The sequence below is a fragment of the Ambystoma mexicanum genome, chromosome 3p, assembly GCF_040938575.1.
Source record: "Ambystoma mexicanum isolate Mex_15411 chromosome 3p, UKY_AmexF1_1, whole genome shotgun sequence".
NCBI lineage: Eukaryota > Metazoa > Chordata > Amphibia > Caudata > Ambystomatidae > Ambystoma > Ambystoma mexicanum.
The window spans coordinates 785,726,427-785,751,267 of record NC_090925.1 but is presented as its reverse complement, the minus strand read 5'-3'; the positions used below and the strand labels follow the sequence as shown (position 1 = coordinate 785,751,267).

At 46.4% G+C, this 24,841-nt stretch overlaps 1 protein-coding gene across 1 annotated transcript in view; it reads left to right on the top strand.

Moving 5' to 3' along the window:
• Window positions 1-24,841, top strand: part of LOC138580875 (membrane-spanning 4-domains subfamily A member 4D-like) — a 702,190-nt gene that overhangs the window by 540,527 nt on the left and 136,822 nt on the right. Inside the window, exon 5 of the mRNA XM_069651765.1 lies at window positions 3,197-3,364. Within this exon, the coding sequence (XP_069507866.1) occupies window positions 3,197-3,364 (168 nt within the window). The remainder of the gene's footprint in view (window positions 1-3,196; window positions 3,365-24,841) is intronic.

Genomic DNA, 24,841 nt, shown 5'->3' with positions numbered 1-24,841 from the left:
ACCTAGATTCAACACAATGGCTAACTTTAGGTTTCAGCGGGTTTTGAAAGCAGTGGCACACACAATGACTAACTTCAGACTGGTAGATTTACTGGGAGACTTCAGAGGGCACCTGAATTCAACACAATGGCTAAATTCAGAGCCCAGCAAGATTGAAAGTGGTGTCTAACTTCTGAGATCACCTGGGTTCAACACAATGGTTAACTTCAGAGTACAGTAGGTTTTGAGTACATGATAGGGGTTTGTTGTTTTCCGAGAGAAGGGGTAGGTCAGGAAACCAGTCTATAAATAAATTCGCAAATGGGACCTGCTTCATTGGGTATCTGCCAAAGTGAGGGGGAACAAATATGAAATAAATGTGATAATCTTTCATAAAGAGATGAGCAGCTCACTCCTGATAAATGAGAGAATGCCTTCCCCCAGAAGAAGGTTAAGGTTCCAATTTCTAGGACTGACATATTCTATTTTTTGGCCCGCCTGCAGAAATGAGCATACACCTCCCAAACCAAAGAGTTGGATTCTAGTTTTCAGATAAATGATGAATGTGTTGGCCACTTACATTTTACAGGACTAAATGATTCTAAAAACACTAACTATGAAGCCAGAAATCACTTAAACATGTTTCAATACCATGCAGGCTTTTCACGTTCCCACCATCCAGACCTTCAGGTCAATCTGTGACATCAGGAGTTTGCCTAAAATATTCCCTGACTCAACCACTCGTGTGATGCACTGCAGTTCTACAGGCCTTCTATTACCCGTGTGAGCAGCATGTGAGTAAAGAGCTGCCACATAAATCATACAATAGATTGGTGTTCGTTGTCAGATCTGCTTGCAGCAAATGATCTCTCAATTGAGAAAAAGAGCATGCTGATCCCCTGCAGGAGCCACCTTTGCAAAAGAGCAGATCAAAGGAACAGAAAACCTGACGCATTCAGAAAGTACCTACTAGACCAATGGTGTTTATATGGGAGAAATGTACATTACACTCCATGTACTACATGCCACAGACTGAAGAAGAATTGAGTTCATATCATATTGTCAGAGTTGCCATTAGTCGTGTGCCAACTTTCTTAAAAGTGACCAGTGAATATATGCTGGTCAGTACTTAATAATTCGGGGTGCTGGAATGCTTGTTGTTCTACTGGGGCTCCTGCATCCTACCAAAAACCTGCAGTGTGTTTTTTGGTCCTGGGTATCTTTTTAAAGCCATTCCATGTAGGACTGGGCAAGGGTATGCCCCCACATATCTGTACAGTGTTGCTGTTTTCTTTTTAAACTCTCATACCTGGTTCTATCTTGCTGTGCATAGTTGAACTACCGCTTCCTATGTCGAAAAGGTCACTGAGCAGCAGTCTTTCTTCTATGGCCAAACAGAAGAAGGATTACCAACTTCTTCCTATGCTATACACAGAGAAAGCATATCTGTAACTGTGCCATGTCCTACTTGTCAACAGCAAGTTAGAAAGTAGCAGGAATGGAGAAGAAATTCTGCGCCACCAATCTCTGAAAGACAATGAAATGTTGCTGATGGGGGAAAAACTGCCCTCTTCAAAAGGCCTTTGCCGCAGGGATTTAAGCATTGAAAGGACCCCAGTGCTGTCCTGCTGGGGCCTGCCCTGTCCCTCAGGGATTTAGCATTAAAAAACGGTTGCAGTGCCCTGCTGGGAAATGCGCTTGACTTCATATTTAACTCTGAATCGATCTGTGTGATTCCAGTGGATCTAAATAACCTGGAAGATCTGGGTCATGTTCAGTATTGTAAAGTATGCTTAGCCCAGGCTGGGTGCGATGGAACAGAGGCGGCTGCATGGGTGCACATTGTAAAGTATGCTTAGCCCAGGCGGGGTGCGATGGAACAGAGGCGGCTGCATGGGTGCACATTGTAAAGTATGCTTAGCCCAGGCGGGGTGCGATGGAATAGAGGCGGCTGCATGGGTGCACATTGTAAACTATGCTTAGCCCATGCGGGGTGCGATGGAACAGAGGCGGCTGCATGGGTGCCCATTGTAAAGTATGCTTAGCCCAGGCGGGGTGCGATGGAATAGAGGCGGCTGCATGGGTGCACATTGTAAACTATGCTTAGCCCAGGCGGGGCGCGATGGAACAGAGGCGGCTGCATGGGTGCACATCTTTTGTGAAGATGGCCACATTCATCAAGACTAGGACCAAATATTTGGAGAATGGCAGTTCCCAAACAGTGGGAATCCCCCAAGTGCCTAGTAAGAGACGCATAGTCCTGGCCGGGCTTCAGGAAAATAAATGCTTCTTGGGTGCATACACTTGAAAAATATTGGGGTCGATACAGATTCCCCATAGCTGCTGACCTTTGGAGAACAGAGTTCTTAGAATATTTTGCTTTTGAGAACATTTTCGGGCTTAAAGATTGGCAAGATCGTTTTGGAAAGCTTGGGTTGGTCCATGTGCACATATATTTTTATTTTATTTATTTTATGGTTAGATTAATAACCTTTGAATACATTTCATCAATTATTGGGTCAAACTATAGTAAGTAAAATGTGTTTACTAAAAGTGCAGATCACATGATTTCATGCGTCAATGATAGTGATTATATCATAGATTTCGTTCCATAGTCTGGAAAAGTGGATTGTGGTTCCTTCCTGGTTTCCAGACATGAATAAGTCCCAAGTGCACATATTTAGCAATTATGGATCTGCCATTTCGTGCTTTTAGCGGTAGTTGCAGAACAATTACATGAGATTGGGTTGCAATGTATTTTGATACAACATGACATAATGCTTCTTATTTTCCCTTAAAAATGTGTAATAAGAAAAAAGCTGGCCTCCCCGAAAATGTCAGAGGGTGGTTTGTTTTTGCCATTTAAACACAAACATGCCTTTATAATTCTCAGTTATAGTCCTGTGTGATCAGGAAATGCTAACCTTAGTTGATATCCTAATGCCTGTGTGCCATGATGCCCACCTGCTAATGCCACCCCCTTCTATAGTTCAGTGTGATCATGAAATGCTAACCTTAGTTTACATCCTAATGCCTGTGTGCCATGATGCCCGCCTGTGTGCCATGATGCCCACCTGCTAATGCCACCCCCTTCTATAGTTCAGTGTGATCATGAAATGCTAACCTTAGTTTACATCCTAATGCCTGTGTGCCATGATGCCCGCCTGTGTGCCATGATGCCCACCTGCTAATGCCACCTCCCTTCTGTTGCCTTCAGGTCCGGAGCAGTCTTATTCTGAACACCATCAGCGCTTCAGCTTCTGGGGTTTCGGTGATTGTGTACATTGTGTATGTTGGTTTTAGCGCGATCACGTATATGTTTTGGCAGAGGTCCTGCAAGAATTCCGAATACCCCAAAATATGTGAACAGACGCACCAAGCTTATGTAAGTACCACTTACCACTGTTGTTTCCATTTGTGTAATGAATGCCATTGGTGATATACACACAGGGAAATCCTAAAACTGCGACACTTGCCTTTTCACTCACCCTTCTGTGTTGCCATTTTCTTCTTAAAGAGTGGGTGAGCAGATACGCGTGTGAACTTTCTGTGTTGCTCCTCACTAACTGGTCTCTACCCCTGAACGGTATCCCAGCTGATGTAGGCTCTGTCACTCACAATGATGAGAAATTGTCCGAGTCAGAGTAGATACATTTGTAAAAGACCGTGACTTACTGGTAAAAAGCACTCTGCTCAAATCGAAGCTTTCAGAACAATTTGAGGGCTGCCAGCCCAGTCTGCGCATGCGCGTAGACGTCTGATGTGATGCAACAATGTGAGCAAAAGATGATGCGTGACCAATCGTAGCAAAAGCAATGTTACTCAAAATGGCTTTTTATATCTGTCTTGCAAATAGTGCAGTGTTGGTCAGCTGGGCACTGTGCAACTTTCTCAATACAGAGCCGTATGCAACAAACAACGCACCTGCAGTCCATTTTTTGGGATGTCCAGCACCTGCACCCGGATTGGCATGTGAAGCAGGGTTTCATTGCTTCAATGTCTTGAGAGCCATATTAGTGCCAGGTCTGCATTTAGCATATTCAAAGCTTGTTTGCCGCAAGGATGTCATGTAAACTGTGCCAGGAGTACTAGATGGTATCCTATGCAACTTCCTTGGTACACCTGGCGCAGTCCTTGCCATTTCTGGTTTAAAGATCACAGTGGCAGAGCCATGAGCAGAAAGTGGGTACAGCTCTTACTTAGGTGTGTTGACTTTGTTCAATTCCAACCCCTTTCCCCTACTCTAGCTCCCCTTCCTCTTCCTAAAAGTGAAAGGAGGAGGGATGGAAACCTTATCTTCAGAGCCCCAGGGGGCCACTCCGGTGGTGATAGTGCGTGGTACAAATATCCTTTAACATTAACATTATCTTCCCGCCCCACCGCTCCTGACATGGAGGGAGTGGAAAGAGGAGAGGCTGGTGCAGGAACCAGGGAGTTGTAGCTGCCAGGGCTTGGCTCCCTTGTAGGTAAGTGCAGATGAGTAGCGGGGGTTGGGAGAAGGGCTGAGGGGCAACCCGCAGGCATGTGGGGGTTTCTCTGACCCATGATGACTGTACCAGGAACATTGCAATGGCAATTTTGTTTGTACTTGGCTTTTGATGAAACCACCAGGATATATCATTCTGTACCTGCCAGATCATGCAACTACATGGCGTGTAACTGACATGCGATGGCAGTACCAACCTATCAGAGTTTACACTTAGTGCATTATGGATGTGCCTTTCTATACCTGCTGTTTTTGGATATAATTGGCATAAAATGGCATTAACATGTGTCGAAAAGGAGCAAGCGAACTTACACAAGAAAAGTTCACCACTTTCATTAAGTGCGACAGAATGGGTCGGGGTAACTACTATATGGGGCTATAGGTGTTCTGCTAGAAACAATAAAGAACACATGTACAAAGGATGCCAGGGTGAGCTAACTCAATGGGCTTCATTACGAATTGGGCGATATTCTTGCAGTCAATCTGCCAAAATACTGACCAACTCGATTACCGTTACCACAATTTGGTACCGCAGATTTACACAGGATTGCAAGTTCTGGTAGGGCAGTGTAAATCCCCATTCTTGGATTCCACACGCTAAATCCACCGTTTTTTGGTGGCGGGAAGGAAGGAAGTTTTACCTCCAGCTTTTACGGTTATCCTACCTCCATACGTCAAAATCTTAGTTCGACAGTGGAGTAGTGTGGGGGTAGCTGAATTACTGCTGCATTACTGCTGTTTTTAAAGCACCACTGCGCTCGTTATGAGCCCCAATGAGTTTTCACAACCTACCTGTAGGAATACTGGTCCACCCCTCCATTACCTAACTATTATACAGTGCCAGGGGATTGGCTCCCAGCTTGCTGCTTGTCTCAAACTTAGCCTCAGGATTATAGAGCCAAACTTGCTTCTTGGCTTAACAGTCTTCAGCTGGATGCTCCAGGCCACTTTTTGACTCCGCAGTTCAGAGGGTTGTAGATCCCAGCGTGCTTCTTGGCTTACGTTCTTGGTAATGTGGCTCCCAGGTCGGTTCTTGCCTTCTAGGTCTTAGTGTTACAGCTTACAGTTTGTTTCTTGGATTCACAGTTTAAGGGTTAGGGTGCCCAGTGCACTTCCTGGCATCTCCAGCCAGCAGGTACTACCCCCACACCCTTGCTTTAGTGCGTATCACTCAATTTTTCTGACCCTCTAGGGTCACTCCTGGGCTAACTTTATACCGTTGCCTGTTTTACAGCTTTGGTGGTGCAGTCTGCCGAACAGCTGCTGTTGGGAACCATTAATAGATATGATCCTGAATCACACACAAAGCTCATTAACATTAGAAAATGAAAATGACACCTCATTAACAACAAACCAACTATTATAACTACAAGACGAATGTTATGGATAACTTGCTAGGGAGTCATCCCTTGAACTATTTGCCTTGAGGACAGCCAATTGGTCGAAACACGTGTCGGGTGTGACAAGAATAAATCCCCATAAACATTTGTATGGCTGCATCTATTTTCTGACTATATTTTGGGGCTCGAATTAATTCTAACTTATTGAATACTTGAATAACAAGTCTGCCTGCGCGGTACAATTACACACCCAATTTTGTTTTGCTAATTTCTCTATGAGGGACCAAGGGGAACCTCCCGTGTAGTTTCTGCTGCATTCTGACAACCATTAACTTGAGGAAGTTGAGTGCACCACAACTTGTTACTCCCCTATTCTCATTGTTTATCATGCTGATATATGCCAGTATCCCCACCTAAGAAAATACTACTCATTTCGCAAGTAAAAATGTCATGCCACGATAAGAAAACACGTGGCTGCACCAAAATAAGCTAGTCTATCCACAAAGCATCATCCAACTGGATTTTCCCTTGATGCCAGTAGAAAAACCAATGCTATGTCTTAAAATATATTCAGACTTGTTGCACCAGAGTACGCTAGTCTAGCCATGTAATAACAGCAGTCATTTTTGATCTACTCTTGATGGCCAGTAAAACATGCCATGCCACAGTAATACAATTTGTCCACACTGGCCCACCAATTTAGGCTAGTCTTGCCACGAAATAACACTTATAATGTTTGCTTGACCTTTCTAGTAAGAAATGACAACATGTCATGTCACAGTAAGAATATATGGCCAGACTGACCTACCAAAAGAATCTTACCAGCCATACTATAATACATATTGGGGGTCATTCATAGAAATCAGCACACAAGTGGTGCACGCGGCTGGCGCACAGTGTGCGCGTGCAGCAGTCTGCGCCAGCAGCGTGCGCCAAAACCCATTTCAGCGCACAGCGTATTCATGGATTTTAACATCCAGAACCAGTCATGGCGCAGAGTGGCGCAGCGATCCTGCAGCAGTGCCAGTTACGCCCCCAATCCCGCCCCGTGCGCCATGAACATCGCACAAATCCAGTACATGGCGCAAAGGCCAGTGGACCAGCATACATCCCCCAACCACGAAAACGTGTGTAAAACTCCCAGCGCACCCCTCAGAATACATGTACCCCTCTCGCTCAAGCGAAATCGCGTGTAAAACTCCCCGCGCACCCCTCAGAATACACGTACCCCTCTCGCGCTAGCGAAAATGCATGGAAAGAGTCCCCCCCTGTGGTGTGGGCTGCCTGTGGGGAATGCACTGGGGTGATGGGCTGCCTGTGGGGCATGGGGAGGGTGGATGGGCTGCATGCGTGTACCCTGAGGGGTGTGCAGAGAGTAGCACATGCGTTTCGCTAGCCCGAGAGGGGTACGCGTATTCTGATGGGTGCACAGGGAGTTTTACATGCGTTTTCGCTAGCACAAGAGCGGTACGTGTATTCTGAGCGGTGCGCATGGAGTTTTACATGCGATTTTGCTAGCGTGTGAGGGGTACGTTTATTCTGAGGGGTGCGTGGGGAGTTTTACACACGATTTCGCTAGCGCGAGAGGGGTACGTGTATTCCGGGGGTGCTCTTGGAGTATTACACACGATTTGGCAGTGTGGGTCCTCCCGGGTGTGCCCCCTCCCCAGGGCATGCATGCAGCCCACACCACAGGGGACTACCCTACACCCCTGGCCATGGCCTGCAGGCAGCCCATCCACCCCGGGCATGCCCCGCAGGCAGTCCATCCACCCTGGGCATTCCCTGCAGGCAGCCCACATGGCACTATGCACTTGTGAGCCCCAACACATGTCCCACCCACCATTGATGGCCACCTACCAGCAGGCCCCGACTCATGTCCCCCTGTACCCCCACCCACCAGTGATGGGTGCCTGCCAGCAGGCCCTGACTCGTGTCCCCCTGCACCCCCACCCACCCAGCAGTGACGGGCACCTGCCAGCAGGCCCCGACCCATGTCCCCCTGCACCTCCACCAATCCCATTGACGGGCACCTGCCAGCAGGCCCTGACTCATGTCCCCCTGCACCCCCACCCACCCAGCAGTGACGGGCACCTGCCTGCAGGCCCCGACTCATGTCCCCCCCAACACGTCATCACAATCCACACTCATGGCCCTTATGGCCACCCGAATCCCACCCCACGCCACCCCAGTCCAATCACCCAACCAAGTATTCCATCCACTCCATGTTGAAATCCCCATGTCATGATAGATCCCAAATGACAAGTATGCACATCAATACATGCCCGTCAGACGCACACAAGGGGGGCAAGTGAATGAGAAAACCCACATCGTGACATGCACGAAACCAATGAGAGAATAACACACAAATGAAGTATGAAATCAAAATGTATTAAATACAAAATTAAAGGAATGAAAGAAAATCACACAAGAAAAGAAATAATAAACAAAAGGCTGGATGTCCAAAATGAATGAAAAATATATGAATGCCGAATACAAATAAATCCAAATGAAAATGGCTCCAAAGCGTTCGTCCATCAAACCAAATCCAAAGGTTAAAAAAAAAAAGAAAACCATTGCTCCATGGGAAAAATAAAATCCAGTCCAGAACTATATACAATGTAAAAATCCAGGGTCCATGAGCCCAACAATCCAAAGGAAACCTACATAAACCCTACCTAATAAATAACTATAAACAAAAAGTTGGGGCATAGTCCATGCGCCCCAAATGAAAGAAAAATAGAAAGGAAACCCAACACTTATTAACTATATACAATGACGGCAGGCAAGTCCTATGGCTCACTTGTTGATTTCCCAGGCCAGGGCATCATCGAACTCCTGTTCAACGTCCTGGGGTATTTAGGAACAATCCCAGGGGTACGGCCATTCAATATACAAAGCAAGTGATCTTCGAATGGATGTTTCAGTATTTTACCTTGTTTGTATCAGAGGGTGGAATCTTTGGTCTATGTAGGACCACAGACTATTCATCCCTAGGATCATCAGTCAGACCAGAGCAGATAAGACTCAGTGTTCGGACTAAGGATGCGGAATGAATAAAATTCTATTCATGGCAATGTAAGATTTTCTACTTTTATTTTCTTGTTGAAGTGGCACCTGTCCAGGCTGCTTTTAGGTATGGGTTCCAAAGTATTTAAGATCAGCGAGACCCACTAAGCTGTCAACCTGCCCAAGCCACAACCTCTTGACACCTACCCACTGTAATGCATATGTATAAATTCCCCTACTTTTGTGGTCCACTTATAACACTGTCTACCCTATATGATTAGCCTCCAGATCTCTTCTGTTTGTTCATTTCCCCTTAGTTCTAATTCAATGTCCAGTTATAGCTCATTTGGTTATTCAGCTTGCCTTCGTTACCTAGATTTAGGGCCTCCTTTTGAGTTGGACGGTATTCCGGTGCTAAATCTGCCAGAATACCACCCAAATTAATTACTGTTACTGCCACTTGGTCCAGCGGAATTACCGCCAGATTGAAAGTGATGGCGGAGGTGTAAATCCCCATTTTTTATGAGTCCATAGGACTCTATGGGGCTTTTTTGGCAGAATTATCACAGCAGTAATTCCGATGCAGTAATTCTGCCGATTTTGCTGATTTTTCATCAGACAGTTGGAGGATTCAAATCCAGCACGATGCTAGAAGTAAATCCTCCACTCCAGGGCCATACTCATAGTATGGCAGAGGGGGAACATTGGCAGTAATTCCGTGTCCGCCAATTCTTTCCTTCTCTGCCATACTTGTAATGAGGCCCTTAGGGGCATTTCAACAGATTGCCATTTACCTAGTTTCCAGTCCCTTCCTATTTGTACCTCATTCTTCTCCCCCTCTTCATGTACTTAGTGGTAGTGTCTCGCTACTGTTTTCCTTGTTCCTTACTTCTGAGTTCCTGTTCTGTTGCCCTGATCCTTGCTTCTCTCTGACGTCATCCTTGTATGCCTATTGGGCTATATTGTTTGGTAGGTTTTCCATAGTGTCCTCGCTTTTGCCTCTAGGTTTTGCTTTGTACAGAGATTGCCCGCTGTAGCATAGGAGGCACTCTCTGAAACGTCCTTTACCTTGTCTTACCTGAAATCAATAGTATATTTAGTTTAACAGTGCTTGGTTAGTTTTTCCACATAAGGCCACTGTATGTGCCAGCTGGACCCATAGAGGTGTGTCTCGTGTAAGTAAACCCCTTTGGGCCTTAGGGCCTAGACACAGAAGGCACTCTTGCAATCTCTTCCATGGGATTGAAGGGTGAGTATGTGTTAGAAATCGGAAGCCTCTGTGCAGGTTAATCTATTTGTTCCCATGAGTATTTTAAGTCCATACTGTGTACACCTCAAAAGAAATTCCAGATTTTTAGTCTAGTGCATGGTTTCTGTAGAAGAAATGAAACTCAGGACTGGAATCATGGTTGAGGTTAGCTCAGTAAATCTTTACTAGCAGCGATGCAGGATGAACCCTCAAACGGATAACACAGGACGTCCAAAACAAGCTGTAGCTGTTTTACTTCTGTTCCCATAAAATTACTTTGTTTTCTAATGTATTAGCTCTTTGTTTTCTAATATCTTGGCTTTAATGTACCTAAAACAAGATTGTATGACTTCATTAGGCGGGATTTTCCTCCTTCCAATTAGTACAATAAGTCTCTTTGGAGTGATGGACAAGCCGTTTCCCTTAAAGGTCACTCCTGTCGCCTTCAAGAGATATCAACACAGATGTGCATTTGTTATTCATTTACAGCAAACACTCTCTTATCGCTAATCGTTTGAAGCACCTTTGGTTTACTGAGGGAGCATTTAGTGAGTAAAATATTGCCTCAGTCTTCCAAGTGTCGATTCTCCATTCAGAGAGCAAGCAAATCCGATTCAAAAATGTGTTTTTATGACCATGCCAGGCAAGTACACTAATTAGCCCCCTCAAAGCAGTGTACTTTTCTCATTTATCATTTGAATACAATACATTCATATTTCAGGCTACATTCTTTTAAACCATCATTGCATACAACTGCATTTCCTTCCACATTACCCATCCCTTCGTATCCTGCATCTCAGGCTCCCTTTTTGTCCTTGTTCCTATTTGCTAAGTCCGTTCTTCCTTCTTGTTCTCTCTCCTGCTGCATGTGCTTTGCCTGTCTGCTTACAGTTTCCATCCCTTACCAGGGCCATTCATCTGAGCCCTCTGACAAGCATAGGGGGTTTCTGGCTATGTTATCGTAACCCAATTGTCATAGTGCACCCACCTGGCCTTTGCCTCCTCATGTCTCTATTTGCATATGGTCTCGTCCTAGCCTCTTAGAAGGAGAGAGCCTGCAGAGGGCTACATCCCTGTGTCTAGTCCCCGCCAGTGTCAGAGATATGGGTGGGCTTAAGCAGAATCCTTGCTTTCGCTTCATCTTTGCATGTGGTCTCTGCCAGCGTCTGAGATATAGGGCCTCATTACACGGAATGGGGTAAGGGTTTACCGGTACCGGTAAGGGCACCGGTACTGATAAACCCTTACCGCCTTTCTACGATGTCCCTTTGCTGGACCCGACCACAACGGCTGGTTTTAGCAGCCGTTAAGGAATGGTCCCGCAAAGGGACTTTGGTGCTAATTACGGTACCGCAATTTGCGGTACTGTAATTAGTTCCTTCCCCATTCCCATTGAGCCCTATGGGGGCAAAAATGGGAATGGGGAAGTGCCTTGGTGAATGGGGAATTACCGCCCCGGCTCACCTTGGAGTAGGGTGGTAATTCCGCCATCCACCAAGACGGACACAGTAAAATACCGGCAGCAACCATGGCGCTAATAGCGCCATGTTTACTGCATACCGTGTAATGAGGCCCATAGACTCTAGGCTGTTCTATGACACTCCTTACAGGTCACTATGACCTTTTAAAGTAGTACTGATTGTCTTTTTCCATCCAATAATTGGCCTGGTTGGTTATTCATTGCCTAGTTGTGATTGGTTATTCCCTTGTTTTTCTGTTTCTGAGGTGTTCTCCAGCCTTCCCTGATTATCGCCATGAGTCTATGTTCATTATTTCCTTGTTAGATATTCCCATTAAGCATTGCTGCTGTGGCGGCAGATGGTATGAAAGTCTGGTCTGCCGCTTTAAAGTCAATTGGAAGTTTTCTGTTCGCCATGCTCCTCTGCTGTGTGAAACAATGGTATCCAGGTTCTTTCTAGTTGGCTCAGGCCAGCTTGGTGAATAGGTGAGTGGTGTTGTTCCTCTGGTATATGCTTACAGCAGAAAAAGCATTGTCCCAGAGAACTGCAGCACTGGCTTCCCTGTCATCGACTACCACAAAGTTCCAAATATTTCAAAGCAAGAGCCATTAGGGCACAGAAAACCATAGTATCAAGAATGCACAAATAGCTGTTTCTTGTTCAGCGTAAGCCTCTCACCAAAAGATAGGAATGTGCACATTGATATGTTATTCATATTTTGCATTGTAATGTTGGAATGCATTATGGGACAAATGAAACCCAAACCACTCTTGCATATTCAAAATGGTTGCATGCTTACATCATTTTGACAGACATGTGTTAAATATAAAAATCTGTCAATTTATATGCTCCCAAAATGCTCTTTGGTTTTATGCAACACAGCCAGGAACTACTGTGCCAATGGGCCCCCTAATCTACAGAATTAGGGAAATGTACTTATTGAATTGTTTATGTACTGAGTGAAATAACATTTTATTTATAAACAGCAATTACTTTTACAAATGACCAGAGTAATTATGCAGAATGGATGCAGTGAAGACCACCCCAGATGGTCCTAAGTATCCCAAAATGCATACTTGCAGGGTCTCATGATTTTAATGTTTATTTATTGTTATATTTATCGAGCATGGACATAGCTTGGGGTAGCATCAGAGCGCTTTACATTTGATTGGGGGAAGTACATGATGAGGGCAACGGATCGCTAGGGATCAATACCAGTGAGCAGTGAGCGGAGAGCTAACAATGGGGGAGAGGTAAAACAGGTAATTTGGAACCAAGGGATCTGCAAGCAACCATGGGAGGAAACAGGGGACCAGATTGCCCAGTGTAAGAGGATTCAATTCAACACTACAGCTAAGTCAATGCCTAGTCTGGGATACTGAATGGAAACCCTTATTAATATATCTTTATGTCCAGTTCATGCATTCTGGATGACTACCCCTATATAACACCCCTCTCTTGGAATCCCCCTGACCCCACTGAGCCAAGAAGTAGTTCTGTTTTGCAAGTTAAAAGGTTTATTTGATAATTTAAACAATAGAGATATATATCACACTTTAGAATAAATTAATAATTGAATATCACACTTAATCTGAGATGATAAAGATTAACAACGGAGAATCTGGCACTAGCACACTTCTTGATAATCACTAAGGAGTTGACATGAAATGGATAAGATAGCAACAATACTTTTATGGTTTCAAATGGATGCAATGTGGAATGAAATGCAGTAAAGAAAATAACTTGATAGAATTTCAGCAAAGACAATGTAATCACTTTCTTGTACCATTCACCCCCCCTTTTATGCAATGCAAGGAAATGGAAGGAAGGCACACAATTCTCAGAAATGCAATTCAAATGTAATTCAGTTCACCCAGCAACTTAGACTACAGAAGTTGAAAACACAGGCCCAAATGCTTTTAAATGCTGGCAATGAAGAAAAAAATATGCTAAAATGCTTTTAATTCCCTCTAGAGGTTCAGGTTCGTTCAAAAGCCACGATTCCCGGCTTTCAGAGGAAAGTTACTGCAAGTCTCTAGCACAAACGGTTACGGAGATATGAGCGATTAAATAAAGGTCGTTTTTCAGATTTGAAATTTTAAAGTTCAAAAAGACAAGTGCAGCTTGCAACTAGAAAATGACAGGTGACAGCTTTACAAATGACAGGTGACAGTTAGGAGACAGTTCTACTTAGATTAAAATAGGATTGAATTATATTGTTTTAACTAAGAGATTGGTTCTGCACAGTTCTGCTGGGTACTCACAATATCTTTTAAAATATGCCTCGCCACGGATCTGGTCAGGTTTTGGACTGGACTCTGGTCTCTGCACTTCACAGTGATCTGGGTCAGCTCTCTCTGGTCCTGCTAACAGTGGTCTGGGTCAGCTCTGCTCTCTCTCTGGTTCTGGAAATTTGATAGATTTGAAGTCTCTATGTTGGCTCTCTGAAGGTTGATGGAGGTAAAGTATGGATTTTCCCGGCAGAGCTTCCAGCTGCAAATGGATTTGAAGGTCCCTATCTGTCCTGTCTGTCTGCTTTTATCTGTTTTTGAAATGGATGTGTGTGCAGCATCACTAGACCCTACCCCTCTCCACTTGCCATTGGCCCAATTCTCCCCTCTCCCATGATTGGGGAAGGAACTGTGAGTCAGAGCGATGTCATTTTATGGCTTGCAGAGAGGACACTCCCCTGTCAACTTGCACATAATCTATATTTGATAAAAAAAAACATATTTGCACAGGTACACATTTGTTTAAAATTACATGCACCCCTCACATATCACAGGAGGTATCCCCTGTTCAAACTCTGCTCTTCCTGAGAGCTTGCATTCAGAAATGGCAATATTTTGGACTTTTTAACTGGTTTGCAATACCGGACATTAACCCAAATTTACACACCTGTGCGCAAGGAGTATGTACATTAGTTGATGAAGTGTCAGATTTTTCACATGCACACATTTTGAGTAATATCCTCTTTTCCGCTAAAACCCCCCTGAACATACCACCGGGTCCTAACACGTCTTAAAATGTGGGCAGAAAAATCACAAGAATTATGGTATCATTTAAATAATTTTCACAAGTCCGCTCTATGAATGATCCATCTTTTTAGAGTTATGTTCTGGCCCCAAAGGGGTGTGGTTTCCCCCCAGCACAAGGTTGAATTTCTGGTTTTTCCAGTTCTGCCAAGCCAGCTTGCTCTCACAGGCAGTGCCCCTCCCAGCTTCTGCCAAGAGGAAGCTCCATTTACGACTCCCGCCAATAAAACATTTGCCTGAGTCAGGACAGGGCTTTGTTCAGAGCTCCTGTATTCTGTGGGGGCTCCCCTTAATTCAATTATCAGAGAGATGGCATATCCTTAGTGTGGCCAGCAAAAGGCAGATAGGCCTGGGAACACAGCTGTGACTCAAGTTTCATCTCCTGTCGGGGGTAGCTGGTGGGCAGAATTCAGTTCCTTAAGCCAGGTTTCAGATAAAATGTCACTTTTTGTTACCCAGTTTAAGTCAATACAATGTTTACATATGCAGCTAGAATGCTGATTCTAAGTTTAAAACTATGACATTTAAACAATTGCAACCTATGTGACACTCAAAGTAGGTCACTCATTTCTTTTAAACATTTAGATTTTTAGTGTCTTTCAGTCCAAATTTACTAAAACTGCTGAAATCCACAGCTCAGCCAGTCTTGTTATAAACCTTCAAGTCACTTCAGAATATAACTTTACATTGGATCCACCTCTCAGTAAGTCTTTCTTTGGCTTGCTTTGGGTTCATTTATTCAGTTTTCTACAAAAAAGTAAAATCTGGTGTTTTAAAACGCCGGCTTTTGGATAGTGGTGAGTACTGGTACTGCACCCCTTTTTGGGATTTAAGAAAATGAATTCCCAACAGTTATGGGTTTGCTTTTGGCAATCAGCATTGCCATTCCCAATGGTTTCAGACTACTGTGTGGGTAGTCAACTGGTGGTTTTAGGCAGTGTCCTTCTGTGCCCATAACATCGGCAACAATGAGTGGCAGCCTATTCTTCATGCATTTCCCTGTGCATTTTCTGGGAAGCTCTGGCCATCATGATGTTTTCCATGTAAGTACTGCACAGTTTTTGAGGTAGGGCTCGGATGCATGGGTAAAAACATCCCACAAGCCCCCCTCTTGCGATGGCCATTCTGTTTCCTGATGGGACTCGCAAGACCTGGGATGTTTCCTCATCTTCTTCCAATAGATGGCACAGTCCAGCATCTTTTCCTCCATCCAGTCGGATCGATCGGTTCTCCTCGCCGGTCCTGATGGGAAGATTGGGCGGTACCCCAGGCCCGTTGCGTCTCTGCTCCCGGTCTCCGGATCGTCCTCCTTGGCCCGTCTCCAGGTTTTCTTTCTCCTAGGACGACAAAGGAAGAGCGGCAATACCTATTCATAGACATTTTTCCACCACTGTTGAGATAGTGGGGCAGCATATGCATTTCATCATAACGAAACATTACATTCTTATTTTGAAAAAAAAACAGTATAACTAAGAGACAGTTTCATGCAAATCACAATATTTTAGAGACTAGATGTGGTATGTTTTATGGTTGGAACTGAATTAGTCTGAGACAGTACCCGCTAGGATTCCAGAGGATTCCTCCAGTTGTTGCAGAGTGTGCCTGGGATGGCAACATTTCAACTGGTTTATGTGGACCCACTTGTCTTCCCCCGCTGCCAAAGGACCTTTGGGGATGTGGATTTTGTAGGCCACAGGGGAGATTTTGTCTATAATCTCAAAGGGTCCCTTCCACGTAGGCAAAAATTTTGCTGTTTTGCCTGGTTTCTTTGGAAGTTGTATAGATAGACCCGGTCCCCCACCTGATATTCCTTCCTGGAAGTCTTCAGGTCATAGTGGGTCTTCATGCTATCAGCTGATCTTACTAGATTCCGCTGAGCATAAGCAAAAGCATGTTGAAGGTGTTTCCTTAAATTCTCCACATACTCATGAGTTGTGGAGGCATTTATCAGTGTCTGCTCTTGGGTCCTGTAGAGCAAATGCTGAGGAAGCATCATCTTGCGCCCAGTCATCAACTCAAATGGTGACATTTTGGTTGCAGATGAAGGGGTAGATCTGATGGCCATTAGGACCAGAGGTAATCGGATATCCCAACTTGGCCCAGAATCTGCCACAAACTTCTTTAATATGCTCACATTGGTTCGGTTATATCTCTCTACTGCCCCAGAAGAAGCTGGCCGGTAAGCAATATGCAACTTCCTTTTGACCCCCAGTATCTCCCACATCTTTGTCATTACTTCACTGGTGAAGTGGCTACCCCTGTCTGACTCAATCCTTTGAGGTAGACCGAAACGGGAAAAGATGTGGTTAATCATCAAGGCAGCTGCGGTTCCTGCCTTGCAATTTGGGGCTGGGAGACATTCCACCCACTTGGTAAACAAGCATGTCACAGTCAACATGTACTTATTCCCCCTAGCAGAGCGAATCACGGGGCCTACAAAGTCGATTTGTAAATCTGACCATGGCAGTGTCATCCCCCTCTTTTGGAGAGGCGCGCGGTGTGTGAGGGATGATGGCTGAAATTGTGCACACACGAGACACCCCTTCAAGTATTGGTCGAGGTCCTGCCCCATGTGTGGCCAGTATGCAACCTCTCTTAAGATTTCCAATGTTGTGTGAAACCCCCTGTGACCGGCAGGGGCCGCATCATGGGCGTGACTTAACATCAGGCTTCGGAATGAGGTAGGAACCACCCACTGATCGTGGCCAGCTTTGGATTTCCTTACCAGTAAACCGTCTTGGATTCTGAACATTTTTGGACATTTCATCAACACTCTTAGGTCCTCTTTCCCAATGTAATCGGTATCCGTCAGGGGAAAGTTCTCAGGGTCCTCAATGTGCTGGTAAAATTTACCAATTATTGGATCCCCCTTCTGAGCGGTAATCAAATCGGCATCAGGGGTCTCCTTACTCCATTGTGCAATTGAAAGGTCGTTGTGAGCATTTGTCTGGGACCTAGTGATAGCAGTGACCTGGATTTCCCCCAACAGGGACTCAATCTCAATTAGATCCCCTTGGATGGCCCCGGTTTTGGCCAGCTGATCAGCTAAGTCATTTCCAGTTTTGTCTGGTCCCTCTACTTTGGAATGACCCTTGATCTTTTTCCAATAGATGGTCATCTCATTCGAGGTGACCAGATCATCAATGTTTTGGATCAACTTCCCATGTTTCAAGGGTTTGTTGTTAGCACATGACATGCCTCTGGTTTTCCAATTAACCAGGTGCTCCACGAACCCGTTCCGTACATAATCCGAATCTGTGATTATGACCAGTTCGTGGAGTTGATGCTGGACAGCAGTGAGGATGGCCTGATGCACAGCCATCAATTCTGCCACCTGACTACTTCGGGGACCAATTTTGTGTCCAGCGGAGGGTTCTGGGAACTCCTTCACCCATGCATTCCCTACGCCGGCCACCAGTTCTTTCTCCCCGTTGTTGTCAACATGGTAAGAGCATCCATCCACATAGACAGTGGGCATTCCCTCACACTTGTCTTCTTCAAAGACTTTGTGGGGGGAATTAAGGTATGCCTCCATGTTGTCCTTTATTTTTAGACTTTCGTCCTCGAGACAGTTTTCTCTGGCACAATCATGCAAGTCAGCCAGACCTTGCGCGAGGGGACTCTTCTTGTTTTGGCCATATCTGACCTCCACAGGAAAGCCTTGCATTGACAGAATGCAGGAAGTAATTCGGGAATTACTCCCATTTCCGGCCCGGATTCTATCACTTTGGAGATATTGCAGAGGCTGGTGTGGAGTCTCCACTATGATGTGTTCCCCCTGGATAAACGGGCGGTAATGCTTCAATGCCCACACCGTTGCCAGGAATGCCTTCTCACAATAGTTGAATTTTTCCTCCACAGAGGATAAAGTTTTGCTCGCATAGGAGATTACTTTATTGACCTTGTCATGCTTTTGGCATAATACTGCCGTCAAGCACGTATTAGAGAACCCCGTCTCCAGGAAGAACTCCTTGTTTCTGACAGGGTAAGCTAGGCAAGGCGCTTGTGAGAGGCTTCTTTTGAGTTGTTTTACTGCCTCAGCTTGTTCTGGACCCCATTCCCACTTGACCCCCCCCCCCTTCAGGAGATGAATCAGGGGTCTGGTGATCTCTGCGTAGCCCTCAATGAACTTTCTGCTGTAATTAGTCAGTCCAAGGAGGCTCCTTAGTTCCCGCAGAGTTGTGGGGTCTTTCAGTTTCTGAAGTGCTTCCACTTTCTTTTCCTGGGGACAGAGACCCTGAGGAGTAATCTCATGCCCCAAGAAATTAACACGGGTTCTACACCACTGTGCTTTCTGAAAGGAAAGTTTTGCTCCGGCGGCCCTCAACTGGGTCAGAACATAACGGATCTCCGCTATGTGTTCCTCCACAGATGAACTTTTGATGAGGACATCATCTACATAAGCCAGGTTACCCCTCGCACCCAGGTCGGGCATGGCCTTATGTAGGAAAATATTGAACTCATTACCGGAGTTGAGGTATCCGAAGGGAGTCCGGGTCCATGTGTATTGCTGGCCCCCAAAGGTAAAAGCCAGTTTGTATTGGTCCTCCCTGCTGACAGGCACGGTCCAGTATCCATTGGTCAGGTCTATTGCAGTGAATACCTGTGACCCCTGAATCTGGGCCAGCCCTTGGTCAATGTAGGGCAGAGGCCATCGGGAAGTATGGACCCGTTTGTTGAGCTCCCTGAGGTCGGCGCAGAGGAGACTCTCCAGGGGCCGTTTGGCTTCAATATTCCCAGCATCGGATTATTGAAGGTGCTGTGAACTGGACGGATTATTCCCCGGGACTCAAGGTTCTTAATTATTTCAGTAAGGGACTCCATTGATGCGAGAGGCAAGCGATATTGCTTCACAAACACAGGAGTCATGCCAGGGTCCGTGGGGATTGTTGTTGTGTGGATGTCAGTGCGACCACAGTCATATGAGTCTACCGCAAAGAGATCTTGGAAATCCAAGAAAACTTGTTTCAACTTTTGCTTTTGTTCCAGAGTCTCACAGGCGTCAGCTAGGTTGACTCTCTCTTCCACCATCTGCCTGAAGCCTGGAAAGACTTCTGGTTTGGCTATCTCCGCGGCCTCCTCCAGCTGGGTGGAGAAGTCCCTGGTCAGAGTGCTGATTTGGACCGGAGGCTTCAGGTGGGAAAGGCAGCCCTCATGGACCTGGAAAATCACCTCATCCCTCCTGAAGTCACAAGTCACATCTTCCTTACCATAAGGGCAACAAGTGTACACCAGGAAGTTCCCCCCATGCCGGGTAAAAATCCTGTCTGGTGTTGCATTGTCATCACTGTCACTGTCAAAACAGTCCTTGGGGATTGGTCCTAACAGTTCATTTCCAAGATCAATGGAGAAATGTCGGTCATCAACCGCCATTCCAATAATGGTGCCTGCGGCTAGAGTAATACTCTTTAAGTCGCTGTTATCCACCTCTATTAGAATGGTGTCATGTTCTATGTTGACTAATGGTGTTGGGTTTACCCCCAACCCTTGCAGTTGGAGAGAAGCATTTAGATGTATGTAAGCATCAGGGTTTTGCAAATATTGTCCTCTTTTAGCTTTCACTTCCAGGGAGAATTGTCGGGTCCTTTCTGGGATGGTGACTTCCTCTTTGATCTGAATTTCAACTGCATAAGGTAGCAATTGAGCTGACCTAAATGCTTTTTCTGGATCATCAAAGCCCATGGGATTATCCGCTAATCGGGACCAAGCTTTGAAGTTTATTAGGTCCAAACTAATGGCAAAGCGATTGAGAATGTCACTGCCTAAGTAAAAGGCGGCAGGGACGTCTCGCACGACCCAACAATTGTGGACTATGCTCTTGTTGCCAATGGAGATTTTGAGCATACACCTGCTTGGCAGGAGATGTTTGGAATTAGGCGCTTCCAGGTCCATTTCCCATTTGTCTATCAGTTTGAATGTGGGAATGGCTGGATCTTTTGGGAGTTGGCGGAACATGGCTTCGCTGATGAAGCTCTTACCGTTGTTCACACACACTCGAGCGAGAACAGAGTCCTTCCCATCATTTAACTGGACAGGGAGGAACAACTGCTCTCCAATTTGCTGAATATCAGTCAGGCTCTGAGCTGATTTCACATCTTCCTGGACTATAGGAGTGGTAATATCTGATTGTGGATTTGTAAAGAATTTCAGAGTGTTTCCTTCCAGCGTGGAGTACCACTTTAAACTGGAAGGAAGGTTGATTTTCAGAAATAGAGAGGACCCCCCATCACCAGTCTGTTGTCCTACTGCTATTACTGTCACGTCTGGAATTTGGCTATTCTGGAAGTGAAATTCTACTTGGTCAGGTTTTTGTTCAACCATGTGGCAGGTGCCGTTTAAACTAACATGGTTGACACTCTGTTTTAATTTTATTGGTCGGCTAGTCTGGGTCCAGAGGACCTTGTTTACGCAATCCATTAGGGGTGACAACCTTCTCAGGAGGTCATTCCCTAGTAAACAAGGGGTGCCCTCTGGAGTCACAACTATGACCGGGTGTTTCAACTTGTGTCGCCCAATTTTAATGTCCAAGTCTGCAGTCCCCTCAACGGAAATTTCCTTCCCGTCAAAGTTCTGCAGTTGTCCAGGAAACGAGGTGAGAGGAATTTGGTAATTCTCTCCCCTTCCTGCATTCAGTTCATCAAAGGCCCTTCTGGACAGAAGGGTAGCTTGAGATCCCGTGTCCACCAGTGCCAAAATTGTACCCTGCCCCTGTACTTGTACCGGGGCATAATATCTTCCCTCCTTCTCCTCAAGGGGGCACAGATAATGCACATTTTTGGACAACTGGTGGGCTAACTTTCTGGTTTTGGACATTTCAAGAGAAGAAATTTGGGCAGAATTCTGTGGAGAGCCTTGGGAATCTGAAAGAAAAAGTTGGCAACTGGAGATCAGAGCCATTGTGGGTTCCCCTGGCTCCGGTTCCGGGCCGCCCCCCCCTTTTTGGAGGCAGTCACCAGGATGGGTTTGAACCAGGGGATTTTCTTGCTGTTGGTTCTGGGATGAGATGGTGGGCGGCGGTAGCTCAGTCTCCACATCTCCCCAGTCTGGATTTGCATCCCTAGGGACCCATTTTTCTTTGGGAGGAGTTCCCCCCTCTCTGAAGGAGAAGATCCTTTTCCCAGGATCCTCTGAGGATCCCTCTCCCTCAAATTGGAAGATCTGTACCTCCTCCTCAAACTGAGTCTGTTTGGGTCTTTTGTTTCTCCTACCACCCCTCTGCTCCTTAGGAGGTAGACTTTCAGGGGCAGGAGATTTTGTTTCCGGTTCCTGGGTTTCCAGGGGCTGTTTACAAGCGAGGAAGGAAGCTTCCTCCAAGGCTTTACACCCCCCTTCCCCTTGTGCCTCCTCCCTGGGAACCGGTGAGTTATCGGGGTGCTGCCCCCGTCATTGTTCTGGAGTACCAGGTCCAGAGTTTGGGGCGTTCTGCGCCGGCATGCCGATCTGAGGGTTCTGCTGAGCCCTCAGTATGTGACCCAGATCCCGCGCCATGTTTTGAACCTGGCGCTCTAACTGGGAAACCCGCTCAGGCTGATACAGGGCCCTGTTTTCTCCCCTGGGCTGATCCCGGGAAGGGTAACTATCCCTTCTCTGGTAATACCCCGGATTGGGAAGATTTGGATACCCCTCCACCCTTGGCCTCCCTTCTCCCGGATTCAGTGGTCTGGGCTCAGGGAATTGGGGAAAGAAGGGTGGAGGATTTTGGGGCTGGAAATTGGGTGGATACCTGGGGAAAAAGTTCTGCCCAGGATTTGGAGAATTTCTGCCCTCCTGTGGGAAGTTAGGAGGGAAGTTCCCTGGGTTAGGTGCTTGGCTGGATCCCCCCCCCTTGGGCTGGAGGAGTCCACACATAACCCAGGATGGGTCGATTTCCCTTGTAACGGGGACTTACATAATCAGAAGAGCGAGGGACCCCATTTGTGGGGCTGCCTCCCTGGCTCCCTGTCTGTGACTGGCCCGAGGACCTTCTGGGCCTAGCATTATTAGGTGCAGGTAGGTTTTTAGGCCCCCCCATCTCCAACTCTAAAACGGGGGTGACCTTTACCTCTGCCACCTTGGCAGCAGCAGGGGTGTTGTTGGCTTTGGGGTTTTTGGGCGCATTATTTTTATTTTCTATTGGCTTCTGCACCTCATAGATCCGGGTCGCCTGTTCGACGACCCAGTCTAAAGATCTTTTCTCGTGAAAATCCCTCACGAGCTGGGTCATTATGTATTTGGGCAAGGCATGGAAAAATGTATTAATAAATTCTCTGCTATCCGTGCGCACCCTTCTTGTGGTCTGTGCAAAAGCACGCTTTAACTCCTGCACAAATTCTTGTGGGGCCTGATCCTCCCCACATTGTAAATTGTAGGCTGCCTTGCGAGCCTCTTGGGGATTTCTGTGAACAGAAAAATGTTTTAATATGGCCGCCCTATAGGTGGACCACCTGGAATGATTTTGGTCCTCCAGCCCTGCAAAGAAACTGGAGTACTCTGGGGAGAATGTCCACTTTACATATTGGATACAGCTTTGGCTGTCCTTCAAATGAAAAGTCTCCATCATTTGCTCATAGAGCTCCAAGTGTTCCCAAACAGAATACTTAGCGTTCTTATGGTAAGGCGTGATGACGCTCCTGATCGCCTTAATCTGCTTGAAGGGGTCCTTAAGCAAGGCCCTTTTTGCCTTATTGGCCTTTTTGGTTCGGGTAACCCTTGTCCATTCATCCTCTGACTCAGAGGCACTGCTCCCAGAGGTTCCTGTCTGTTCTTCCAGGTTTTCCCGGATTCTGCGAGCCTGGGAATGGCTGGCAGAATGTGGGGACCTGGTCTCCTGTTTCCTGTGGTGCTCAGAGGAGTCCTCAGATCCCTCCTTGCTGCCAGGATTTGCTGGGTACCCCCCCCCACTGACCTAACTGGGCAGAGGTTTTCAGGATGCCCTTAAGGGGCCTACTCTCCTGGGGTTCCCCACTGAACTGTACTGTACTTGGGTGCCCATACCCGGATGCCCACCCCTCCATTCCTGAGTGGTACTGGCCTATGAGCCCCATACTTTTAGCTGGATAGTAATCTGCCATCCCTGTGGCCCTGTGCTCATGTGCGCCAGGGGACATGGGGGTGGTATAGTCCAGGGACTGGGAGAGATGAAGGCCCCTGGTGTTAGGGCTCCTGAGGTTATGGTCAGGAGTCTCTCTTTCCCAGCGGACCTCATCTCTATCCGCCCCTGCTCCCTGTTGCAATGCAAGAGCCTGCATTTGTGCTTTCAGTTCCTCAGTCAAGGCCTTACTAGACTCTATCAGTCTCTCCTGCATCACTACCTGTTGTTGGAGCCTATCATTGTGCTGGCAGAGAGCCTCATTTTCCCTCTGTGCTTCCTGGTTGGTCCTGGAGAACTGGGCCAGTCTTTGCTGCAGGAGGTTTACCTCCTGAGTCCCATCCCTACTGGCCTGCTCCTTTCTTGCCAGAGCATCTTCCACCCTTCTGGTGTGCTCTACCAAGTTCTGGTTTTCTTTTTGGAGGTCACCCAGCCCCTGGAGGGCCAGGTGATTTTCTTCAATTTCCTTTTTTAAGTGCCAGACTTCCTGGCCTACAGTGTCTCTTTCCTGACTGAGAGCCTGCATCTGTGCTGCCAGGTCGTCCCTCTGTCGTTGAAAGGCACCAGCTTTTTGGCGCTCCTCATCAAACTCTGCCTGGGTATCCAGGTCTTTCAGAATCAGTTTATTGCTCTCTGCCTTCTCCCTATCTAGGTGGCTTTGCAGGGTGACTACCTGCTCAGCACATGCCCTATTGAAGTCTAACTGTTGCTCCAGCTTTTTCTGGCTCTGCAGTAGGGAGTCCAAACCTTCTTGGTACTCCTTCTGCAGGGCCAGAAATCTGGTATCCTGGTCAGCCTTTTCCTGTTGCAGGATATCCATATCCCTCTTTATTTTAATGATGTGCCGTCTACTCTCATTTTCTGACTCCTGGCTCCCCTGCAGCCTCTGCTCAGAAGAGACCAGGTCAGATTGGACCTTCTCTAACGCCATCTGTCGCTTATTCGCCAGATCTTGGCTTTCAGTACATTTATCCTGCATGTCTCCCATATATAGGTACAGGTAAGCCGCTATCCTAACCATCTTGTCTTGTTCATCCTTAGCCTTAGGAGCCATGTATAGTTCACTCAGGGCCACATGTAAGGGACCCTGATCTCTCCATATATCTGAGCCTGTTTCCGTGACCTGTTGCGTGATGGCCTGCAACCAGACCGTCTGGTCCTGGTGAGTCCACTCACCTCTCACAAATAACTTATGTAAGAAGTGCTCTCTGGCTAT